Here is a 24,126-nt window from a genome sequence, read left to right as displayed (position 1 = left end):
GTTTTGTGTACACAAGTAAATCGATAGGATTTGAACCTTGAATATCATGGTACATAATGCTTCATTTTCACGATGATTTCTAGTTGAGCTTCCCAACAAGGACTTATCTCAACATACTAGTTACCATGATTGGAAATTCCATTCTCTTAAGCACATAGAGCCTAAATGTTGTAACATTTCTCTAATACCACATTGTAATACACGTAACCTTCCAAGTCACCTTGAGGAGATGGGAGTCATAAATCACTGCTTCTCTCTTCGATTTTGAACTCAATTTCTCAAGTTAGATACATCCTATACTTGCCAAGATATTTTTGTTGATATAGATTTCATAGAATATTGAGTTTGGCGTGCAAAATTATGGATTTCCTTGGAAGATTCCACCATTTGTGCCACGTTATCATGCATGACACAATGGACATATGGTAGGTAATGTGGAATCCTATGTCCATGTGTTGCTTCGAGGGTGGTGTGGCACCAATGGAAAATCTTCAAAGGGCTCTAATTTGGCACCGTAGACATAGAATTCAATGAAATTTATATCTTGGGAAAACTCTTGATAAATAGAGGATGTTGGTAACCTCATAAATGGGATTTTAAATAGAGGAAATATGTATAAATTTATGACCCTAATCTCCCCAAGGTAACTTAGAAGGCTAGGTTTGTTATTACCACATCCACATTCCAATTGCTTTGGACTTTTTTTTGCTCTAATTATTGATTTTTTTTAAATTTATATATAATTACATGTCAAAGCAAACAATTTTTGCCCCAAAAATAACTTTATGTAATCATTAACTATTACCCAAGAGCCATGCGTGATTTGGTATTGTTATCTCTAAATTGCTAAGGATGAGATCTGTGGTTGAAGAACTAGCTCTACAACTAGAAACATGATGCCAAAAACAATAGGTATTCAATCTAATTTGATTTGGATCTTGGAGATGGTACAACCTACAAATATCTTTAAGAAAATGAAGAGGGGTTTATAAAGGTTTTCTCGATACCATGAAGATGTTTACAATAACATCCCAAGAACATAAACTAATGTGAAAAGAAAAAACACCTTATACAAGGGATAATGGATTGATCTATTAGATTTGTTGTATCAAATATAAGAGAATGCCTACTATATATAATAAGGAAAAGGCTCTAGTTTTCTTTGTTGAACAGATAAGGATGCCCACTTAAACTTACAACCAACAATATTTGGTTGCATTGAAAATTTGGAAAATAATGCTAACACTTTTTAGATCCCACTATGTTATTGAAAGTAAAATTTATTATAGTTAAAATATGTAATGATGTATTTTTTATTATGATGGAGATCTGAAATTCATTTTATGCTCAACATAATAAAAATGTATAATTCATTCCATACTCAATATGGAGTTGACAAGTAATATGTTTCTCTTATATATATATGGAAGAAACCAATGTAAATCTTTTTTAACTCCAATTTTATCATAAATTAAAAAAATTCAAATATATTAAAATAAAAATCTGAAAAAAAAAAATATATATATATATATATATATATATATTTCCGAATATTTAATTTAAAATAAATTTAAATTAATAATTATTTAGTTTTTCAATTTAAAGAAGGGATAAAAATACATTAGTGTGAGACTTCATTATCCAATAGTAACTTCATTTTCCACCCAAATCTTCACTAACCATAGTATGGTTACGCGTATCATTATTATTATTGCCATAAGAAAAGTAATTTTAATTTAACCTCATTATCACTATTGCAATTTTCTAAGGAAGAAAAATAATTTTAACGTCCAATAGAGCAGGAGAGATGTGTAGTGTGAATGGGGTTTAATGATACCAGTGGGTTGAGTGAAGTGATACTTTACCATGACTTCATTATGGAAAACTCTTTCACCCATCCATTATTCACAATGACGTGCACCACGTGAAGGAAGTTGGTAAGAAATATTAGTAACGAATATCAGGAAAATAATAATTTTAACCTCAAGTTGAGCCGGGAGAGGTGTGTAGTGTGGATGGGGATTAATGATATAAGGAAAATTACCTACCAAAGGGTTAGGTGAGGTGATACTTTACCATGACTTCATTGTCCGCCATTGATAAAAATATGTTAGTGTGAGATAAAAATATGTTAGTGTGAGACTTCATTGTCCACCATAATGTTCACTAACAATATAGATGGTTACGCGTATTATTATTATTATTACCATTTTGTCCAGAAGAAAGAAAAATAATTTAACCTCATTATCATTGTTGTTGCAATTTTGTGAGGGAGAAAAACAATTTTAACGTCAAATAGAATGGGGAGAGATGTGTAGTGTGAATGGGATTTGATGATCCCAGGAAAGTTGAGTACCAATGGGTTAGCGTAAGTGATACTTTACCAACTCTTTCAACTATGAATCATTCACTCACAATGACGTGCACCACGCCAATGGTTGGTGACTATTGACAATGACGTGCACCACTATGGTTGGTATTGGCGTGGTGACTATTGACAATGACGTGCACCACTATGGTTGGTATTGGCGTGGTGACTATTGACAATGACGTGCACCACTATGGTCGGTGACTATTGACATTGACGTCCACCAACTCAACTCTTTCAACTATCATTCAGTCACAATCACGTACACCACGCGAATGGTTGGTGACTATTGACTTGACGACGCCAAGAGTTTATAGGAGTCTTTGATTGTTGTGGGTAAAAGCCTTTGGATCATCAATTATTCCATCAAAAGTCGATGTAACGGTTACTTTCCACAAATCTGTGTGCCACGTCAGTCAATGGCTTCATTAAGACTCTGTGAGAGTGACGTGACGTGCACCATGGGAATGGTTAATGACTCTCGCATTGTTCTGTGGACGATCAATTGTTCCCTGCAAAGTCTTTGTATTATAATTATTCCACGGAAATGATATATGAGAATTATTTTATTGGAAATTCATGAGTTATCAAATATATCTTGTCAACACAATATTAAAATCTATACAAATCCCATTAGTCCCATTAGTCCGGGATGAAGGTTAGTGACTGTGGACTTCATAAGATAAAGATATTTCTAGATTATTAAATTTTGATGATTTATAATTTATAATTTTTAAATTCCACTAGACCACGCTTTCAACGTAATAATCTCTTTATCGGGCAAATATTATTATGGTTGTTCGTTTGTTTTGGAAAGTTGATTCTCAGTGTATCTATGATTGTTAGTCTCTGGTGAAGGGCAGTGCTAATTATATTTCCTTTTTTTATAATTTTGTTTAATTTTTCTTTATAGGATATTTATGTTTTATTTTTTAAAATTAAATTTAAAAAAGAAAAATAAAAAATGGAAGTTTAATTTTTTCATTATTTTTATTAAATTTATTAAAAAATGCAGTAATATATTTATTTTTTCTTATTTTATATTTGAGTAAAGCAATATAATTATTCTCTTTAGGGTACACTTGGCTATAACTATAACAATAACAAAAATAATATTTTTTATTTATTAATTAAATTTATAATTATTTTCCATAAAATTTAAACTCTATAATACTGAGTAACATTCTCCATCATAATCATGCAATTTCTTTATTAAATTAAAAAATTGTAAAAATTATTACAATTGAGCTTGCCCCCCCAAAGTACATATAAATAGAAATCATTTTTATTTTCTAAACTTGTTACTTAACATTGCAAAGCTTAAATCTGCATCTACATTTAATTTGATAATATTACCATTAAAGTTTCTATCAAATAATATTTTTTTGGCATAAAGATCATTGTCAATAAAGCATTGGGAAAACATTGAAAAAATATGTAATTTTAAAAGCAATTCAATTTTATGAAATAATACTCGAAATTCTTACTATGAAATAATACTGGAAATTATTACTATTTGTTTGTTTTTGCAAAAAAATTACTAGTGTACAATATTTGATGCATGATTTGCAAAACAAAAACACTTCCTAAATTTTAATTTAATGAATATTGTAATTTTAATTTAATGAATATTGTAACATAGAATAGATTAAATATAAAATTTATTAATAATTTTTAATTTTAGTCATCCAAATTATTGTATCATTATTGGTTTTTCTTCTTCTAATTAATTTTTAAATATTTAAAATAAATAGGTATATAATTATTTGTTTTTTTTCCATTAATTCAAAAATAAATCACTATATTATATTTGTTATTTTATTTTTTATATATTTATATTAAATTTGTTAATAATAATTTTCATTTTAAATTAATATATATGATTTAAGGCACAAATTTAATGCAAATATCTAATATTAATATTTTTAAGAAAAAAACTACAAGGTGTATATGGTCTATCTTTATCTAAACTATTGACTCAATTGCAAGTAAAAGTCTTTGGCTGATGAATTATTCCATTTAAAGTCTTTGTACTGTGTGACTAGTTAATGACTATTCACTTCTGGAGTCGTCTAACCAGGCAGAGGAATTGCCCAGACGGCGAAAAGTGGTCGGAATCCGAGCAAAAAAATTTCAAAAAATCTTGTAGAAGTAGTGTTTGAATCATGTTTTTGATAGTGGAAATGGATTCAACACCATCAAAAACGTTTAGGATGCTTAAAATTTTGAAGTTTAACAACTATAACTTGGATTTACAAAAATCTTTATCGAATTTTCTCTAAATATGACCGGAATTTCCATAACTTTCTGAGAAACTCTTCCACCTCGTTAGAGTACGCGTTCACTTCCTCCTTTAAAAAGTCTTTGGATGATGAATTATTCCTTTTTAAGTCTTTGTACTGCGTGACTGGTTAATGACTATTCAATTTTCTTTGGTCTCTCCACGTCATTATTGACCGTGACCATGCACCAGTGGAATGGTTAATGACTCTGTTGTAAAAGTGTGTGGACGATCAATTATTCGATGCGAAGCCTTTGTAATATATTTATTCCACGCAAATGATTTATGACTAGCATTTGCACCAAATGTTGCAAAGGAAACGTCGTAAGACATAAATCGAGAAACAATCTAAATAAGATGGAGAGGTGTGGCATAAATTAAGAAACCATCTAAATAAGATGGAGAGATGTGGCATAAATTGAGAAACCATATAAATAAGATGGAGAGATGTAGCAAAAATGAAATTCTAATGTTTATAAACTGAAGTTGATTTAGGGTGTGTAAGACTATATTTTTTTATTAATTATTGAATTAATATTGCATATGAATCTCATAAATTTCAACCAAGCAATAGTTCTGATCAACTTCTTTATAAGAGGGCATTAGATGAAGCCAATGTGAGATTGAGTGAGTCTCGTGTGGTTCAGAAGAGAGCACTAAAGAAATGTAAGAGTGAGAAGTTGTCGACCAATGAGCTTGAGTAGGACACAATTGAGGCTGCTCAGAAGAGGGATCAAGGAGGCTGCTCAGAAGAGGGATCAAGGCCGAAGAGGGATCAAGGCCGACAGTCTGAACTTGAAGCTGTGCAAAGATAACATGCTTTTGATTCGGTTTCCTTGCAATCTGCACATCAAGAGATTCAATGGGTCGAGAAAAACATCTCCATTGCGATGGATTGTAAGGACATGACAGCTAAACAGGGCATGGACACAGTGAATGCTTCAAAGGCCAATGCCAAAAAAGCAGAGGAATTGTCTGCAGAGATATGTTTTCTGAAAGAGGCTCTTGATTCGGCATATGCATCACGTTGAATGGTTGAGGATGAAGAGGAAGTTATTGTTGCAAAATGGGAATCTAAAGCCAAATAAGCATTTGCAATGGCAAGTAAGACTAATGAAGAGGTTCACTTGTTGAAGAATTGACCAATGTCAAGGATATTGAGTTGAAGTTGTCTAATGCACTGAAGTTGAGGTTAACATAGCCAAAGAAAATGCAACTAAATTATTAGATTCCCTTGAAGAAGTTAAAACTGAGATCGTTGCAGCAAAAGAAGATGCACAAAGTGCTAATATGAAAATTTCTATTGTCAAAGATCCTCTTCTAGACAAAGAAAATGAGCTTCATCTAAGAAATCAGATGACAATTTTGTGTCAATTACAAAAGAAGGGTATGATTTGCTATACAAGAAAGAATAAGAGGCCAAAGAACATGCAAGTAAAAGAATAGAAAAGGTCCTTGCCTAGGTGGAGCATGTTAATATCAAGGAATAGGAAGCCTTGCAGATGTTAAATGCGGTGAATTCAGATCTCGAGAAGAGTAGGAAAATTACATAAGAGTAGGAAAATTACAGATCAATCTTCTGAGTAGCTAGAGGTTGTCTGAATAGCCAAAGTAGCCCTAGAAGAAGATTTGAAGTAGTCGAAGGATCTGGAGAAGAGTAGGAAAATTACAGATCAATCTTCTGAGCAGCTAGAGGCTGTCTGAATAGCCAAACTAGCCCTAGAAGAAGATTTGAAGTAGTGGAAGGAAGGGGCAGTCGAAGGAAGGGGCATAGTACTGGAATGGAGAAATGAGTGGAAATATAACTAAATTAAATAAGTATAGCTGACATCTCACAATGGAGAAATGAGTGGAAATATAACTAAATTAAATAAGTATAGCTGACATCTCACAATGGAGAAATGAGTGGAAATATAACTAAATTAACTAAGTATAGCTCAATTTTAGGGTAGAGTCTCATTCAACATATTGGAAGTAGGTGTAGAAGACTTGCAAGAATTATTAGATTAATTATTATTCCAAATGCAAGCTTTATCAGCTTTTGAAAGTCTGTGCTCTCAATTATGCTTATGCTACTCAATCGGGTGGCCATGGTTATTTATTTTTTGTTGTCAAGAGAGTATTTGGAACCAACAACCTTCTTGATGAGCTTCATCACATTGATTTCTTCAAAACTAAGAGTTTCATAACCATGAGGTCGAACAACCACATTCCCATTATAATTCACCACAAAAAAAAATTCTTTGGCCTTTGTTATTAATTATCAAATTTTGATATTTATATTCATATTATTATTAATGTAATTATAAGTATTAATAAACTTAAATATAATATTAATTTAAATGAAATACAAATAAATTAGTTTCTAGAAATTAAATATTAAAATATTAAAAAAATATATTTCTTGGGCCTTTGTTATTAATTATCAAATTTTGATATTTATATTAATATCATTATTAATATTATTAATGTAATTATAAGTATTAATAAACTTAAATTTAATATTAATTTAAATAAATAAAAAATTATATTAATAAATTTAGGATTTAATTTTTTAAACCAGTAAAGAGCCATAATTTAATATCATAATTTAAATAATAGATCAATTGATTTTTTTATTCATCTCACAAAATTTATGAATATGTAATATTATGAAAAATCACATATTTTTCTTTCACATTATAATGGATCATCAAACAATATTATAATCTATGAAAACGTTTCATATAACAAAGATTAAAAAACATTAACACAATTTTTGACCACCATCTTTTTATATATTATTGTTTTATATTTTAAGAAATAATTAAAGAATAGTTGATTTATATTTTAAGGAATGATAAAAAAAATATAATCTATATCAACAACTACTTTAGTTTCTCCATTGTAATGGTATCTTCTTCTGGGGGCAGGTCATTGATATGTGGCAGGGTCCCTTTCCCATATGGAAAAATGCCTCTGCACTAGGCCTAAATGGTCTTCTTGCTCAACAGTGGAATCAGCTAATCTGGTCAATGCGGAATAGGGGTATATGTAAATCTGAATCGGAAGATTATCTTATCTGGAAGGGGGCCAAGGGTAAGCTGAATGTCTATGTGAAAGATATTTATTTAACACTTCTAAAAACTCATATTTCTCTTCCTGCAATCATTTTCCCCATTTCCTTTTGGAAATCTGGCACTCCATATAAGATTATCATATTTGCTTGGCTAGTTTTTCATAATGAAAATCTAACATGGGACAACCTACAAAAGAGGAATTGGCATGGTCCGACTATTTGCTTAATCTGCAAAGCGGAGGGAGAAAACAATCTTCACATTTTCCTAAAATGTGTTCACTCCCAGGAGCTATGGAGGGACCTGGCCACTTACTTTGGTTTCACAAATATATCACATCCTTCTATAAAAGATGCACTTATCTGGTGGAGTAATCAGAAAGAGAGCTGGCGGCTTGTTCCTTTAATTGCTTTATGGTCTATCTGGAAATGGAGGAACAAGTCTCTATTTCAAAACGACAAGGATAGTTATAAATCTGTCTTTGAAAACATCATCTCTCAGTACCACTCTATTTCTCCTTACAGCTCACAGCAGAAGAAAGCTAAGACTAAGGAACATTCTTATTCTCCTTGTCCGACGGACATTCCTAGAGCTTATTTTGATGGGGCTGCTCAAAATGGAATATGTACTTGTGGAGTCTACATTGTCACAAAGGAGGATCAGCATATTGCCATATATTGGAATGGGGGTGAAGGATCAAACAACAAGGCGGAAGCTATGGCACTAACAGGGCTTCTTCAAATCAATATCTTCTTAAATATTGAGTCGTTGCATATCTATGGCGATTCCAAAATCATTATACATCATGTTAATGCCAAGCTTTCCATAGAAAATCACTATCTGTCTGGATGGATGAACAGAATAGAATCCCTATGGTCATCAAGAAAGGATTTTGCAATAAAACATGTGAACAGGTCCCAACATACATAGGCAGATGAACTATCAAAGAAAGGACTTCAATCACAAGTTGGTAAATGGGAAATGACAATTGCAGTGGGGGAACTAAGGTACCATATTCAGGATTTCGATCTTCCGGGTACATAACTCTCTCTTCCATACATCTGGCTCTGGTATGTACCATTCCCCAGTTTTTTTATTTACTCTATCGCTCAAGCTCTTTCTGTTATGTAAGTATTGCCCTACTTTCGTACTACCTTATTTCCAGAATTCCCATGACTACAGTCTCCATGGATTTAGTTTTATTACTGCACTATGAAGGTTATTTCTACATTCTGAGTTGTTGAATCAACTCTAGACTTTCTGTTATGTAATTCAGATATACCAATATAATAGAATTCCGCTTCTTTTTCTTCTGAAAAAAAAACAATGATTATTATTTTTTAATTATTGTCTAGCATAATTTTAAGCCACCACCCTTTTACTATAAAGTAAAATTTATAACCAACTAGTATTACAAATTAATGTGATCAACTCCAACCTTAAAAGCATTTTGTGTAACCTAAAAATGCCCCAGCCTTATATTTTCACATTGCCAATTTTGCTATAAATCCGAGAGATCTAAGATGAAGGTTTTCATATCCCATATGTGAAGGACGAATTTAGCAAAATTGGTTTCATCGAGTTCGTTTTTGGGGCTCAAGGAATTAATATTATTAATGTAATTATCAGTATTAATAAACTTAAATTTTATATTAATTTAAATAAAATACAAATAAATTAGTTTCTTAAAAATTAAACATTAAAATATACAAATAAAAAATTATTTTTTTAAATTTAGGATTTAATTTTTTAAACCAGTAAAGAGCCACAGTTTAATATCATAATTTAAATAATAGATCAATTGGTTTTTTTATTCATCTCACAAAATTTATGAATATGTAATATTATGAAAAATCACATATTTTTCTTTCATATTATAATGAATGATCAAACAATATTATAATCTATGGAAAAGTTTCATATAACAAAGATTAAAAAACATTAACACAATTTTTGACCACCATTTTTTTTTATATATTATTGTTTTATATTTTAAGAAATAATTAAAGAATAATTGTTTTATATTTTAGGGAATGATAAAAAAATATAATCTATGAAAATGTTTAATATAACAATGATTTTTTTTTTAATTATTGTTTATTGTCGAGCATAATTTCAAGCCACCATCCTTTTACTATAAAATAAAATTTATAACCAACTTGCTCATTTAGATTTTCTGGCAAACTGTAAACAAGTATTACAAATTAATGTGATCAACTCCAACCTTGAAAACATTTTGTGTAACCTAAAAATGCACTGGCCTTATATTTTCATTTGTTCTAACCCTGTATCCAAGAAGACGCTTTCCAGCTATGCATAGAGAACATCTTCCCTATTCATTTTTGAAAAACTATATAATTTCTTTAAATCCATTTTGTTCTAAAAACACAATAAATAAAACACATGTTGAAGTTCTCTTATATATGAAATGATGGAAAAACAAAAACAGAGTTGCAAAAATATACATACAGAAAGCTCCCTAACAAGAACCATTTAGCACCAGAATTTAATCTTATGAAAGAAACAAAAACATAAAATCCAAATTACTCTCATTTTCCAAAGTATGAAACACTATGAATATTTGTATCATATTTTTTTTTTCTCTGCAAAGACTAAGATCTATTAACTTAAAGTAAAAATATTTTTACAAGTATTCGAGGCCTCAGAAAAGAATTCATGAGGGCTCTCTACACAACAAGTTTGCCCCAGAATGGAAGGATTCTAGGCATATATGCTACAAAAAACTACATGACAGAAATACATTTCAGAGAAGGACCAGTAGATCAGAAGACTGTGCATGAGTACAAGAGAGCTAATATCCATAGCGAGTCTGACTGTAGAAACGTTGCCACTGCCCTGGAAATGACCAAAAGCGTCAAGATGATGGAAATGAATCATGACTATATTCAAAGAAACCTGGATGCGTTCATCTGCTTGACAGCCAAAAAACAAAACTGAGACAAAACAGACCCAGGTGGCCTTAAGCTTCCATATCCCCGCCAGGAGTCTTCTCTTCTGCTAGACATGAGCTACCCAAACACAGATCGTCATTGTCGGCCTTATCATCCTCTGGGATTAACATGGGGTGATTAGTATCATTCAGAATTCCATCCCCTTCAGCAGGGAGAATATCTGTATGAGGCGGAATGATTCTTGGACTGTCAGTTTGACCTGGTTGATCAACCAAATCTTTCTCCTGGCTTCCCACTGTCAAATTTTTCTTGCTGCTCTAAGAGGGCTCCGGAGCTATGCAAGCCAGAGGATGGATCTAGTTTTCTTCTTCCGAGAGGATGATGGTGATATGGGCAGAAATCAGAGGCCTATTGAGATCGCTTTGGAATTTAAAATGGGTGGTTTGGAAAGCACTATTCGGGATTGGCCTACGAGCAGCGCTAGGAGAATGCACATTCGCATGAGAGGGAGGTAGATTAACGGGATATTGTTCAGGGTTCTCAGAACTGCTAGCTGTAGGTCGAGAGCCATTACCATGACGCCCTCTGGGTCGATTCCTGCCACTTTGGCGGACCATAATGAGGAGCGTAGGGAGGGCCACAGAATCAACAGAACAAGCAAAGAAGGCAATTGAGAGTCGGAAGGATTGAGCCAGAGAACAGGAAATACAAACTGAGAGGGTCTGAGAAGGAGGTGAGAACCGCTTACCCCTGAAACGAGCTTGAGTCCTGCAGAGCTCGCCTCTGTAAACGGAGATCTTCTCCCCACTCGAAACCTTCGAAAGCCAGAACTCAGAGCAAGAGGATTGAATACTAACCATGAGAGGGATGAGCCGGGATGCCTTGAATATAACATTCCTTGCCATGCTTCGAACAGAGCACACCATAAATGCCCAGATACTGCCATATCCATCGTAATGTTGTTGTTCAGTTTTACATGAGGTAAGGTTCTGGGGAGCCCCGCTGCTCTGCAGCAGGCGGTACCCACATTTAACAGTTGGCCTGTATATCATTTATGACACCTGTGTCACCCACATCCGGGGAATATTTGTATCATATTTAATTTTTTTTCACAAAATTCTTAACACAACTTATTTAGGACACTTGCAACAACATGGGCACCTAAATTTATTTCCACAAATACCTCTCATTTACTGCCTACGTAGTGAAGCTTCATCATTCTCTCAAAGTCTTCATCAGAATCATGCATTTTAAGCGCATCAATACCATCAAATGCAAAGAAAACCAATGTTATGAGAGGGAAGCTAAAATCCCTGAGGATAAAAAAAGAGCAGAAATATTAGTCACCATGCTTCAAGAACATCGTAGAGAAAGAGAACCTGCATGAAACAATATGGCAGTGTGGTAACCCATTGCATTTCACACGTTAAAAACATCGTGATTGGGTGCAGAATTCTCTTTTCCACAAGGTTTAAATGTGTACCAAAAATAGGGCAGCAATTTCACTACAACAATAAACGCATCAACACAAAATCCTTTTATCGGGTTGCTACCATTCACTTTTACAAATTCTTAGTAGCCTGTCTTTCTAGGCAAACCAATAGCAAGTTCCTTTCCACGGGCCCAATCCCGCACCGTAGTTTCACTTTCACCAGGCCATATAATATCAGACAATTTTGGCTTTATATGATATTGATAGTCACTGATGGTGGCTGTAATTTCTAGAGGGGTGACCGATAAGCTGGTTCGGTTTGACCAGTAACCACTGTTGTGGATGTGTGTACTAACTACGTTGATAATCTCAAAAGTAGATCCCATCAAGTCTCCATTTTTGTCTAATTTCATAGGACACGCAATGTCGTTGAAATGAATTTGCAGTATTATCTTTCGAAATTGTGCTCCTCCTTCAATGAGATCACTGGTTCAATCCCATCAGAGCTCAGGGATATGATAACTGGACACAATTCTTACCCATCTATGGCAGCTTAGTAACTTGTCAAAGATGGAGGCTTTACATATTCCATTTGCTAACTTATCTGGGTCCTTGCCTCCAGAATTAGGTAAGTAACAAAATCGAAGTAGGTTGGTGTTGAACATCAACAGACTTACTGGATCAATACCATGGTAGCTAAGCAACAGTATGAGCTTGAACATGGCCAACTATCAATCCGCCAAGGGAACATGCTCACCATTTCCTTGCACGTTTTCATGAAAAATAAAAATGAAGCCTTAACCTTTTGAGAGAAATAATCATGTAAAGGCAAAAGTCATTTGGAGAAAAAATTCTTTATGTCATTCGTGCTTTTCCCTGTGCTCAAATCAGGTAGCTCTAAGGAAGAACATGATGCAGGATATTCATTTAGAGATCGTTCGTACAACTGATAATGGAGACTTCTTTTGGTTACGAAGTCGGTTTGATCTTCTTACAGGTGTCACTTTCATCTGCTCTTCACTTGAACCCTACATTGTAGACAAACAACTCATAAAAAGGTATCTTTGAAACCAAATTTTGGAGATACACAATCAGACAAGTATGAAATTGGATCACTATCTATAACTCATTCAAATATTTCCTACATGCTGGTTTGTTTTTACATATTTATGGAATGAATTGAGGACTACCTAGAAGAAAATTTTCAAGGGAAGAATAGATATCCTAGAAATAAAATGGAAACAAGGTGCAGTGAAAAGAGATTTGACACTGAAATAAGAACATGAACAACATCTTTACATAAAATTGCTCACACAACACAGAAAAAATCTGATAAGATATATAAGAAAGATTGGTAGAATGGAAGAAGAGCATCCCCGGCTCCTAGAGAACTATTTTACCAACCTTGTAATGAAGAAACCAAATTCCATTTTTACTTGAAATGCAAAGGAAACAAGGTGCAGTGAAAAGAGAATTGAGACTGAAATAAGCACATGAACAACATCTGTACATCAAATGGCTCGCACAACACTGAAAAAGTCTGACAAGATATATAAGGAAGATTGGTAGGATGGAAGAAACCAAATTCCCCTGCTCCTAGACAACTATTTTACCAACCTCGAAATGAAGAAACCAAATTCCACTTTTACTTGATATTCAATGGCAATTGATAAGCAAGAAAATGCCTTGCAAAGGTTGGAATATTATTTCAAAACCAAAACACAAAGGTAGAAAAAACAAAGGAAAAGCTTAACAAGTTTGATGTTGGGATTAAAAGTAGAATACCTCTTTCATCAGAGTTGTGAAGCTCCCATAAGATGGAGAATCATCCATAGACATCTCTTGAGTAGCCATACTTCCTTGCTCTGTTTCCGAGTATGTGTTGCTTCTCCTAACCTTCCTCTCTGGGGTGTGAAATGAATTTTCTTGGGTACTTGATAAAAGCCAGGTATTGAGTTTTCTTTCTGAAGTGTTTACCACCTTTGATGGCAAATACTCATTAAGAAGTTCCACCTTCGGCACATAGGAATCCCTCGGCTCGAAGTTATTTTCGCAGGGCACAGTCATCTGCATTGAAGAAAAGTGATTTCTCTGGGGATATAGTATCTCCCTTCTCGGTATGGAATGACCATCTTCTGTAGGACCATTTTTCTCTGCTACAGTGTTCTGATCATGTTCTTGGGCTCTCTTAGGACTTGTACATTTGGCACTCTTTCTATACACACTGACCAAATATGTAGCAAGCATCGCAACTGCAAAAATAGATGCACCTATAGTTCCAAAAAGCAAGATATATTTCAGTGATTTTGCTGGAGTACTAGAATCTCCGAGATCATGAACAACTGATATGTCTGATCCCCCCTCCCTACTACTCTTTTCCACTAGAGACATGACAGATTCATTATGTCTGAATTCAAATTCATTTTGGCTCTCAAAATTTAGTGTCTTGGACTGACTGGCCATTGCAGGAATATAGTAATCACCTCCACCTGATGATGTGCTCAGTTCCTCTGGATCTTGAATGAAAAGGCTCTCAAAACTCTGTATTTCACTGTTAGTTTCTGTTTCAGATGAGGAGAAAACAAAGTCATGTGAACCACTATTACCAAAATGAGACTCAGATTCATGAGATACATCTACACCAAAGTCCATAATTGATACCAATTCAGGAATACTGTCCTCAGAACTATTAACATTTTTTTCTGCATCTACTGGTAAGTTTTCTATATCATGTACACTGTCTAGAATGACAGATTCAAGAACTTGGGTATTCTCTGCATCAACTGAGACTTCCATCACCTGCTGGTATTCTGCAGCAACTTTTTGTTCTTTACCATATATTATATCAAATCCTTCTGTTCCAACATCGATTTCTTCTGGCCATGAGAAGCCAATCTCAAATGAGCGTGGCACCTCGGTATACTCTTGCGATGGAGAAAATAAACCATCAAATCTATCTGCATCCTCTTGGCCTTCGGTTTCAGAGGACAAGGCTGAAGGCTCATAATTGTGATCTGCCTCATTGTGACCGTAGTCTGCCCCGCTGCCATCCCGAAAGTGGCCATGGACGTAATCAACTTCATGCCCGTAATGTGCCTCGTTACTCTGCACAGATTCATTTAATCCAGATGGGAGTATGGGCAAAGAACTTTTAGCAAGGCTGGCATGGCTAAATGAGACCATGCATAACTGCATTTGACCCTGTATCCAAGAAGACGCTTTCCAGCTATGCATAGAGAACATCTTCCCTATTCATTTTTGAAAAACTATATAATTTCTTTAAATCCATTTTGTTCTAAAAAACAATAAATAAAACACATGTTGAAGTTCTCTCATATATGAAATGATGGAAAAATAAAAACAGAGTTGCAAAAATATATGTACAGAAAGCTCCCTGACAAGAACCATTTAGCACCAGAATTTAATCTTATGAAAGAAACAGAAACATAAAATCCAAATTACTCTCATTTTCCAAAGTATGAAACACTATGAATATTTGTATCATATTTAATTTTTTTTCACAAACTTCTTAACACAACTTATTTAGGACACTTGCAACAACATGGACACCTAAATTTATTTCCACAAATACCTTTCATTTACTGCCTACGTAGTGAAGCTTCATCATTCTCTCAAAGTCTTCATCAGAATCATGCATTTTAAGCGCATCAATACCATCAAATGTAAAGAAAACCAATGTTTTGAGAGGGCAGCTAAAACCCCTGAGGATAAAAAAAGAGCAGAAATATTAGTCACCATGCTTCAAGAACATCGTAGAGAAAGAAAACCTGGATGAAACAATATGGCAGTGTGGTAACCCATTGCATTTTACACGTTAAAAACATCGTTATTGGGTGCAGAATTCCCTGTTCCACAAGGTTTAAATGTGTACCAAAAATAGGGCAGCAATTTCACTACAACAATAAATGCATCAACACAAAATCCTTTCATCGGGTTGCTACCATTCACTTTTACAAATTCTTAGTAGCCTGTCTTTCTAGGCAAACCAATAGCAAGTTCCTTTCCATGGGCCCAATCCCGCGCCGTAGTTTCACTTTCACCGGGCCATATAATATCAGACAATTTTGGCTTTATATGATATTGATAGTCATTGATGGTGGTTGTAATTTCTGGAGGGGTGACCGATAAGTTGGTTTGGTTTGACCAGTAACCACTGTTGTGGATGTGTGTACTAGCTACATTGATAATCTCAAAAGTAGATCCCATCAAGTCTCCATTTTTGTCTAATTTCATAGGACACGCAATGTCGTTGAAATGAATTTGCAGTATTATCTTTCGCAATTGTGCTCCTCCTTCAATGAGATCACTGGTTCAATCCCAGCAGAGCTCAGGGATATGATGACCGGGCACAATTCTTACGCAAGCGGGAATCTGTGGCAGCTCAGTAACTTGTCAAAGATGGAGGCTTTACATATTCCATTTTCTAACTTATATGGGTCCTTGCCTCCGGAATTAGGTAAGTAACAGAATCGAAGTAGGTTGGTGCTGAATGTCAATAGACTTACTGGATCAATACCATGGTAGCTAAGCAACAGTATGAGCTTGAAGACGGCCAACTATCAATCCGCCAAGGGAACATGCTCACCATTTCCCTGCACATTTTCATGAAAAAAAAAAATGAAGCCTTAACCTTTTGAGAGAAATAATCATGTAAAGGCAAAAGTCATTTGGAGAAAAAATTCTTTATGTCATTCGTGCTTTTCCCTGTGCTCAAATCAGGTAGCTCTAAGGAAGAACATGATGCAGGATATTCATTTAGAGATCGTTCGTACAACTGATAATGGAGACTTCTTTTGGTTACGAAGTCGGTTTGATCTTCTTACAGGTGTCACTTTCATCTGCTCTTCACTTGAACCCTACATTGTAGACAAACAACTCATAAAAAGGTATCTCTGAAACCAAATTTTGGAGATACACAATCAGACAAGTATGAAATTGGATCACTATCTATAACTCATTCAAATATTTCCTACATGCTGGTTTGTTTTTACATATTTATGGAATGAATTGAGGACTACCCAGAAGAAAATTTTCAAGGGAAGAATAGATATCCTAGAAATAAAATGGAAACAAGGTGCAGTGAAAAGAGATTTGACACTGAAATAAGAACATGAACAACATCTTTACATAAAATTGCTCACACAACACTGAAAAAATCTGATAAGATATATAAGAAAGATTGGTAGAATGGAAGAAGAGCATCCCCGGCTCCTAGAGAACTATTTTACCAACCTTGTAATGAAGAAACCAAATTCCATTTTTACTTGAAATGCAAAGGAAACAAGGTGCAGTGAAAAGAGAATTGAGACTGAAATAAGCACATGAACAACATCTGTACATCAAATGGCTCGCACAACACTGAAAAAGTCTGACAAGATATATAAGGAAGATTGGTAGGATGGAAGAAACCAAATTCCCCTGCTCCTAGACAACTATTTTACCAACCTCGAAATGAAGAAACCAAATTCCACTTTTACTTGATATTCAATGGCAATTGATAAGCAAGAAAATGCCTTGCAAAGGTTGGAATATTATTTCAAAACCAAAACACAAAGGTAGAAAAAACAAAGGAAAAGCTTAACAAGTTTGATGTTGGGATTAAAAGTAGAATACCTCTTTCATCAGAGTTGTGAAGCTCCCATAAGATGGAGAATCATCCATAGACATCTCTTGAGTAGCCATACTTCCTTGCTCTGTTTCTGAGTATGTGTTGCTTCTCCTAACCTTCCTCTCTGGGGTGTGAAATGAATTTTCTTGGGTACTTGATAAAATCCAGGTATTGAGTTTTCTTTCTGAAGTGTTTACCACCTTTGATGGCAAATACTCATTAAGAAGTTCCACCTTCGGCACATAGGAATCCCTCGGCTCGAAGTTATTTTCGCAGGGCATAGTCATCTGCATTGAAGAAAAGTGATTTCTCTGGGGATATAGTATCTCCCTCCTCGGTATGGAATGACCATCTTCTGTAGGACCATTTTTCTCTGCTACAGTGTTCTGATCATGTTCTTGGGCTCTCTTAGGACTTGTACATTTGACTCTCTTTCTATACACACTGACCAAATATGTAGCAAGCATCGCAACTGCAAAAATAGACGCACCTATAGTTCCAAAAAGCAAGATATATTTCAGTGATTTTGCTGGAGTACTAGAATCTCCGAGATCATGAACAACTGATATGTCTGATCCCCCCTCCCGAGTCCTTACTACTCTTTTCCACTAGAGACATGACAGATTCATTATGTCTGAATTCAAATTCATTTTGGCTCTCAAAATTTAGTGTCTTGGACTGACTGGCCATTGCAGGAATATAGTAATCACCTCCACCTGATGATGTGCTCAGTTCCTCTGGATCTTGAATGAAAAGGCTCTCAAAACTCTGTATTTCACTGTTAGTTTCTGTTTTAGATGAGGAGAAAACAAAGTCATGTGAACCACTATTACCAAAATGAGACTCAGATTCATGAGATACATCTGCACCAAAGTCCATAAATGATACCAATTCAGGAATACAGTCCTCAGAACTATTAACATTTTTTTCTGCATCTACTGGTAAGTTTTCTATATCATGTACACTGTCTAGAATGACAGATTCAAGAACTTGGGTATTCTCTGCATCAACTAAGACTTCCATCACCTGTTGGTATTCTGCAGCAACTTTTTTTTCTTTACCATATATTATATCAAATCCTTCTGTTCCAACATCGATTTCTTCTGGCCATGAGAAGCTGATATCAAATGAGCGTGGCACCTCGGTATACTCTTGCGATGGAGAAAATAAACCATCAAATCTATCTGCATCCTCTTGGCCTTCGGTTTCAGAGGACAGGGCTGAAGGCTCATAATTGTGATCTACCTCATTGTGACCGTAGTCTGCCCCGCTGCCATCCCGAAAGTGGCCATGGACGTAATCAACTTCATGCCCGTAATGTGCCTCGTTATTCTACAAAGATTCATTTAATCCAGGTGGGGGTATGGGCAAAGAACTTTTAGCAAGGCTGGAATGGCTAAATGAGACCATGCATAACTGTATTTGACCTTGTATCCAAGAAGACGCTTTCCAGCTATGCATAGAGAACATCTTCCCTATTCATTTTTGAAAAACTATATAATTTCTTTAAATCCATTTTGTTCTAAAAAACAATAAATAAAACACATGTTGAAGTTCTCTTATATATGAAATGATGGAAAAATAAAAACAGAGTTGCAAAAATATATGTACAGAAAGCTCCCTGACAAGAACCATTTAGCACCAGAATTTAATCTTATGAAAGAAACAGAAACATAAAATCCAAATTACTCTCATTTTCCAAAGTATGAAACACTATGAATATTTGTATCATATTTAATTTTTTTTCACAAACTTCTTAACACAACTTATTTAGGACACTTGCAACAACATGGGCACCTAAATTTATTTCCACAAATACCTTTCATTTACTGCCTACGTAGTGAAGCTTCATCATTCTCTCAAAGTCTTCATCAGAATCATGCATTTTAAGCGCATCAATACCATCAAATGTAAAGAAAACCAATGTTTTGAGAGGGAAGCTAAAATCCCTGAGGATAAAAAAAGAGCAGAAATATTAGTCACCATGCTTCAAGAACATCGTAGAGAAAGAAAACCTGCATGAAACAATATGGCAGTGTGGTAACCCATTGCATTTTACACGTTAAAAACATCGTGATTGGGTGCAGAATTCCCTGTTCCACAAGGTTTAAATGTGTACCAAAAATAGGGCAGCAATTTCACTACAACAATAAATGCATCAACACAAAATCCTTTCATCGGGTTGCTACCATTCACTTTTACAAATTCTTAGTAGCCTGTCTTTCTAGGCAAACCAATAGCAAGTTCCTTTCCACGGGCCCAATCCCGCGCCGTAGTTTCACTTTCACCGGGCCATATAATATCAGACAATTTTGGCTTTATATGATATTGATAGTCACTGATGGTGGCTGTAATTTCTGGAGGGGTGACCGATAAGCTGGTTCGGTTTGACCAGTAACCACTATTGTGGATGTGTGTACTAGCTACGTTGATAATCTCAAAAGTAGATCCCATCAAGTCTCCATTTTTGTCTAATTTCATAGGACACGCAATGTCGTTGAAATGAATTTGCAGTATTATCTTTCGCAATTGTGCTCCTCCTTCAATGAGATCACTGGTTCAATCCCAGCAGAGCTCAGGGATATGACGACCGAGCACAATTCTTACGCAAGCGAGAATCTGTGGCAGCTTAGTAACTTGTCAAAGATGGAGGCTTTACATATTCCATTTTCTAACTTATCTGGGTCCTTGCCTCCGGAATTAGGTAAGTAACAGAATCGAAGTAGGTTGGTGCTGAATGTCAATAGACTTACTGGATCAATACCATGGTAGCTAAGCAACAGTATGAGCTTGAAGACGGCCAACTATCAATCCGCCAAGGGAACATGCTCACCATTTCCCTGCACGTTTTCATGAAAAATAAAAATGAAGCCTTAACTTTTTGAGAGAAATAATCATGTAAAGGCGAAAGTCGATTTAAAATTTGGTAAATAGTGAGGGAAAGCCACTTAGGATTTGGTTAAGAATGATGTAGCTAGCTAGTGGAATAGATGGTTTTACTCGATTTATTTCATTTAGCTATTGTAATCTTTACAACATAAATTCTTTAGCAACTAAAGTAGAGTCAAGTATAAAGAATATCCAAAAATATAAAGTATATGCGAAATACATGCAGTGATTATCTTCCAAAGTTGAATGTTAGCAACATAGTCTGAAGTCTTCACTAGAGCTCCTCTGCAATCTTTCGACCCCTGCACACACACCCAAAAAAACCTCCAAAGAAACAGTGCATACCTCTTTTAACTGTTGCACAACATGTGGGAAGTACATCAACCACAGCTATAGGGTGTAGCCAAGCCAACATATCGTCTCATCTCCCAGAGAGAAGAAAAAACCCAAAACAAAACTGTGAAAAACAAAAAATACCAATATCTAAACAGTAAAAAACAAAAACCCAAAAAATAAAACCCAAAACCCACGAAAAGACTACAAGCAAGAAGAGGGAAATAACGCTGGACATTGCTATTTAGCATCCACAAAAGAAAGAAAAAGCAGAAATGAAAAATGAGAAAGGACAAATCAACCAGGTGCAATGCTAAATCAACCCACTACCCAAGATGCTCTTCCCTGTAGCAACATTCTACTCTGCTGGGCTAAGCCCAACTCAATAACCCACCACACTTTATGTCTTGCTTTGTATTGGCATTATTCTCTGCTACACTCAGTTTGAATGAAACAAGTATCACCGATATACAAAATTGAAGAACATATATTTTCCTAAATAGGGATAATAGAGATAAGAAAACATGTACTTTCATGAATAAAAATAATTATTATATATACATACAATGAATAGAGGTAATCGTTATATATACCATTAATGAACAAAGGATGTTCACAGAAATGGAATCTGATGAACTCCTTTTCAGAAATCCCATCACGTGTCCTCGATTACTAGAGCGATTGAACCACAACGTCCTCTCACTGGTTCTTCAAACGATGGTTCCTCTCTATGTTCTTCACTCCAGCACATAAGCAGAGTCGGTCACGTCCCCTTAACATTTAGTGGAAGCCACTAGGGTTAGAATATTGGAGGGTCAAATTTCCCTAGCATGCACCTTCTACTGGTCGAAGGGTTGAGGATTCCCGCACAATGTCAATTCGCTTTGTTTTACAGAGTATCGATGACTTACTGCAATTTATGATGGGGACCACCTGGTTAGGCTCTGCACCCATAGCTACAGAACTCCCATCCCATGTTTGATCACCTGGACGAAATGAACCACCATATGCTCCCACTCCATGTGATCCTGCTCTGCATCCTGCAATTGACAGAAATTTCCATGTGATTATAAGTTCACCTTTTGGATCCCTTAGACATGCCTTGAGCGTTCAGAGGATGGTGAGGATTCTATGTAGTCATCTGTAGATTTCAAGGAAATATTTTAGAAAAACAAATTACCTTTAATATTGGCGAACCATGGAGGATCGTCCCGTAATAACCCAAGGTATCACGAACCAGTGGACAGCAGAATGGAAGGTAAAAGTTAGAAACTGAAAAATGACCCTTGTCTAGGAACCTAATGCAAGTAAATACCTGTAGAAGCCAACAGGAACTAGACCGCAATAGATGCATAGATAACATAGAAAGATAGGGTTATCAGATTTAAAAAAAAAAAACCAGTTGCAAAATTCCTAGCAGCAAATAGAAGAAATCCTCTGAAGTTTTCCAGGAATGTTTTTAGATAAAAAATATTTACCTGTAATCTTGGCAAGCAATGGAAGAGCACCACAAATTACAAGAAGCCCATAGAAATAAGTAAGAACAAACCCTAGCGAAGCATGGTTTTCTTCGTATGTTTTTTGGAAGGTTCGAGAAATACGATGAGATTTTGAAAGAAGCCAGACCAAACCCCAACAGAGCTTTTAGAAAAACAAATTACCTTTAATATTGGCTAACCATGGAGGATCGTCCTGTAAGAACCCAAGGTATCACGAACCAATGGACAACAAAATGGAAGGTAAAAGTTAGAAACTGAAAAATGACCCTTGTCTAAGAACCTAATGCAACAAAAACTGGTAAGAGATTTGATGTAAATACCTGTAGAAGCCAACAGGAACTAGACCAAATAGCTGCATAGATAACATAGAAAGATAAGGGTATCAGATGTTAAAAAAAAAATAACCAGTTGCAAAATTTCTAGCAGCGAATAGAAGAAATCCTCTGAAGTTTTCCAGGAATGTTTTTAGATAAAAAATATTTACCTGTAACCTTGGCGAGCAATGGAAGAGCACCACAACTTACAATAAGACCACAGAAAGAAGCAAGAAAAAACCCTAACGGAGCATGGTTTTCTTCGTATGTTTTTTTTCGAAGGTTTGAGAAATATGGTGAGATTTTGAAAGAAGTGAGACCAGACTCCAGCGGAGCATGGTTTTCTTCATATGTTTTCTGGAAGCTTCGAGAAATACGGTGAAATTTGAGATATGGCATATTAAACTAATGGTGTAAAACACCCCAATCGTCTAACACAGAATCAATGGCCCAGGATTGTACACGGTGGAATTTTAGGGAGTTTGTCTCAGAGGGAACGCCTTACGGCGTGACTATGGACTTCTTCGTACCGCGCGAAAGGTAACTGACTTATTTGACGGGAAAAATGCCCGTCAGAAGGCATTTTGACCGTAAAATACGTTTAATAATTTTACATGGCCGTTTCACATGATGTGTTTTGAAAGTTCTAGAACGTTTTTTTCACTATTTAATTTTTTTTCAGAAACGTCTTTATATTTAGTCACCTATTTACCCATATTCTCTCACATTTGTCCTCTCACGCTCTGGCAGGCTCCAACTCTTCGATGTAATTAATGAGATCTACCAACTTATATTTAATTCCACCATTCCGCAATCGGTAGCAACCCAAGTCGGTCACTGTGATGGGTTTTGAGATATTGGATTTTGAAAGAGTCTAACTATTGTTTGGGTTATAACATGTGCATTTATTACCATATCTCAACAACTCAACCTATATTTTTTCGTCATTTAACAAAAAAATTAACCAATAAAAATATCGAAATCTAGTAGCAATGAAAATTAAATCAAAACTAGCGAACTAAATAAATCAAAACGAGGAAATTAGCAAAGATGGATTGTGTTTAGGTTAGGGTGATCTTTGAATTGTGTTTAGGGTAGGAAATTTTATAACCGACGAATTATATTTTTATATAAATTTTTGTGCTTTTTTGGTCGGCAACATTTTGTGTATTTTTACTTTAAAACATAAAAGAAAGAAAGAAAGGGAGTTAGTATAAAATAATAAGAAATTAACACACAAAACAAAGAAAAAAAGGGATTTAGTTTAAGGATGAGACATTATGTGTCACACCCCTACACTGGCGGTACACTTCCAACCACACTATAGGAGGTGTGGCACCACCAACCCTTTTCTTTTTAACAATACTAACGATCGTGGACTATGCCTACTTTCGATACTTAGTTTATTTTTCA

The 24,126-nt window shown here is 35.0% G+C and overlaps 2 protein-coding genes across 5 annotated transcripts; both read right to left on the bottom strand.

Annotated features, from left to right (window-relative positions):
- Positions 1 to 12,519: 12,519 nt before the first annotated feature.
- Positions 12,520 to 21,858, bottom strand: LOC149173347 (uncharacterized). 4 transcript variants are annotated; one of them, XM_089424571.1, is made up of 5 exons: positions 20,788 to 21,858; positions 17,684 to 20,518; positions 14,533 to 16,926; positions 13,835 to 14,319; positions 12,520 to 13,077 (listed from the first exon to the last, which is right to left on the bottom strand). In XM_089424571.1, exons 3-5 carry the CDS (start codon positions 15,290 to 15,292, stop codon positions 12,973 to 12,975), a joined length of 1,350 nt encoding a protein of 449 aa, XP_089280697.1. In that variant the 5' UTR covers positions 15,293 to 16,926; positions 17,684 to 20,518; positions 20,788 to 21,858; the 3' UTR covers positions 12,520 to 12,972. The 4 variants fall into 4 exon arrangements, with proteins under 4 accessions (XP_089280697.1, XP_089280695.1, XP_089280694.1 ...); XM_089424569.1 differs by having other exon boundaries at positions 13,835 to 16,662; positions 16,843 to 16,926; XM_089424568.1 differs by having other exon boundaries at positions 13,835 to 16,926.
- Positions 21,762 to 23,181, bottom strand: LOC149173346 (uncharacterized). Its single transcript, XM_089424572.1, has 4 exons — positions 22,884 to 23,181; positions 22,720 to 22,751; positions 22,081 to 22,592; positions 21,762 to 21,940 (listed from the first exon to the last, which is right to left on the bottom strand). Exons 1-3 carry the CDS (start codon positions 23,110 to 23,112, stop codon positions 22,545 to 22,547), a joined length of 309 nt encoding a protein of 102 aa, XP_089280698.1. The 5' UTR covers positions 23,113 to 23,181; the 3' UTR covers positions 21,762 to 21,940; positions 22,081 to 22,544.
- Between the last annotated feature and the right edge of the window lie 945 nt (positions 23,182 to 24,126).

The sequence above is a fragment of the Pinus tabuliformis genome, chromosome 4_2 (genome assembly GCF_031772625.1).
Source record: "Pinus tabuliformis cultivar Carrire ecotype Pingquan chromosome 4_2, CPIR1, whole genome shotgun sequence".
Lineage (NCBI taxonomy): Eukaryota > Viridiplantae > Streptophyta > Pinopsida > Pinales > Pinaceae > Pinus > Pinus tabuliformis.
Note: the sequence above shows the minus strand (reverse complement) of the source record. Positions and strands in the feature narration are given on the sequence as shown.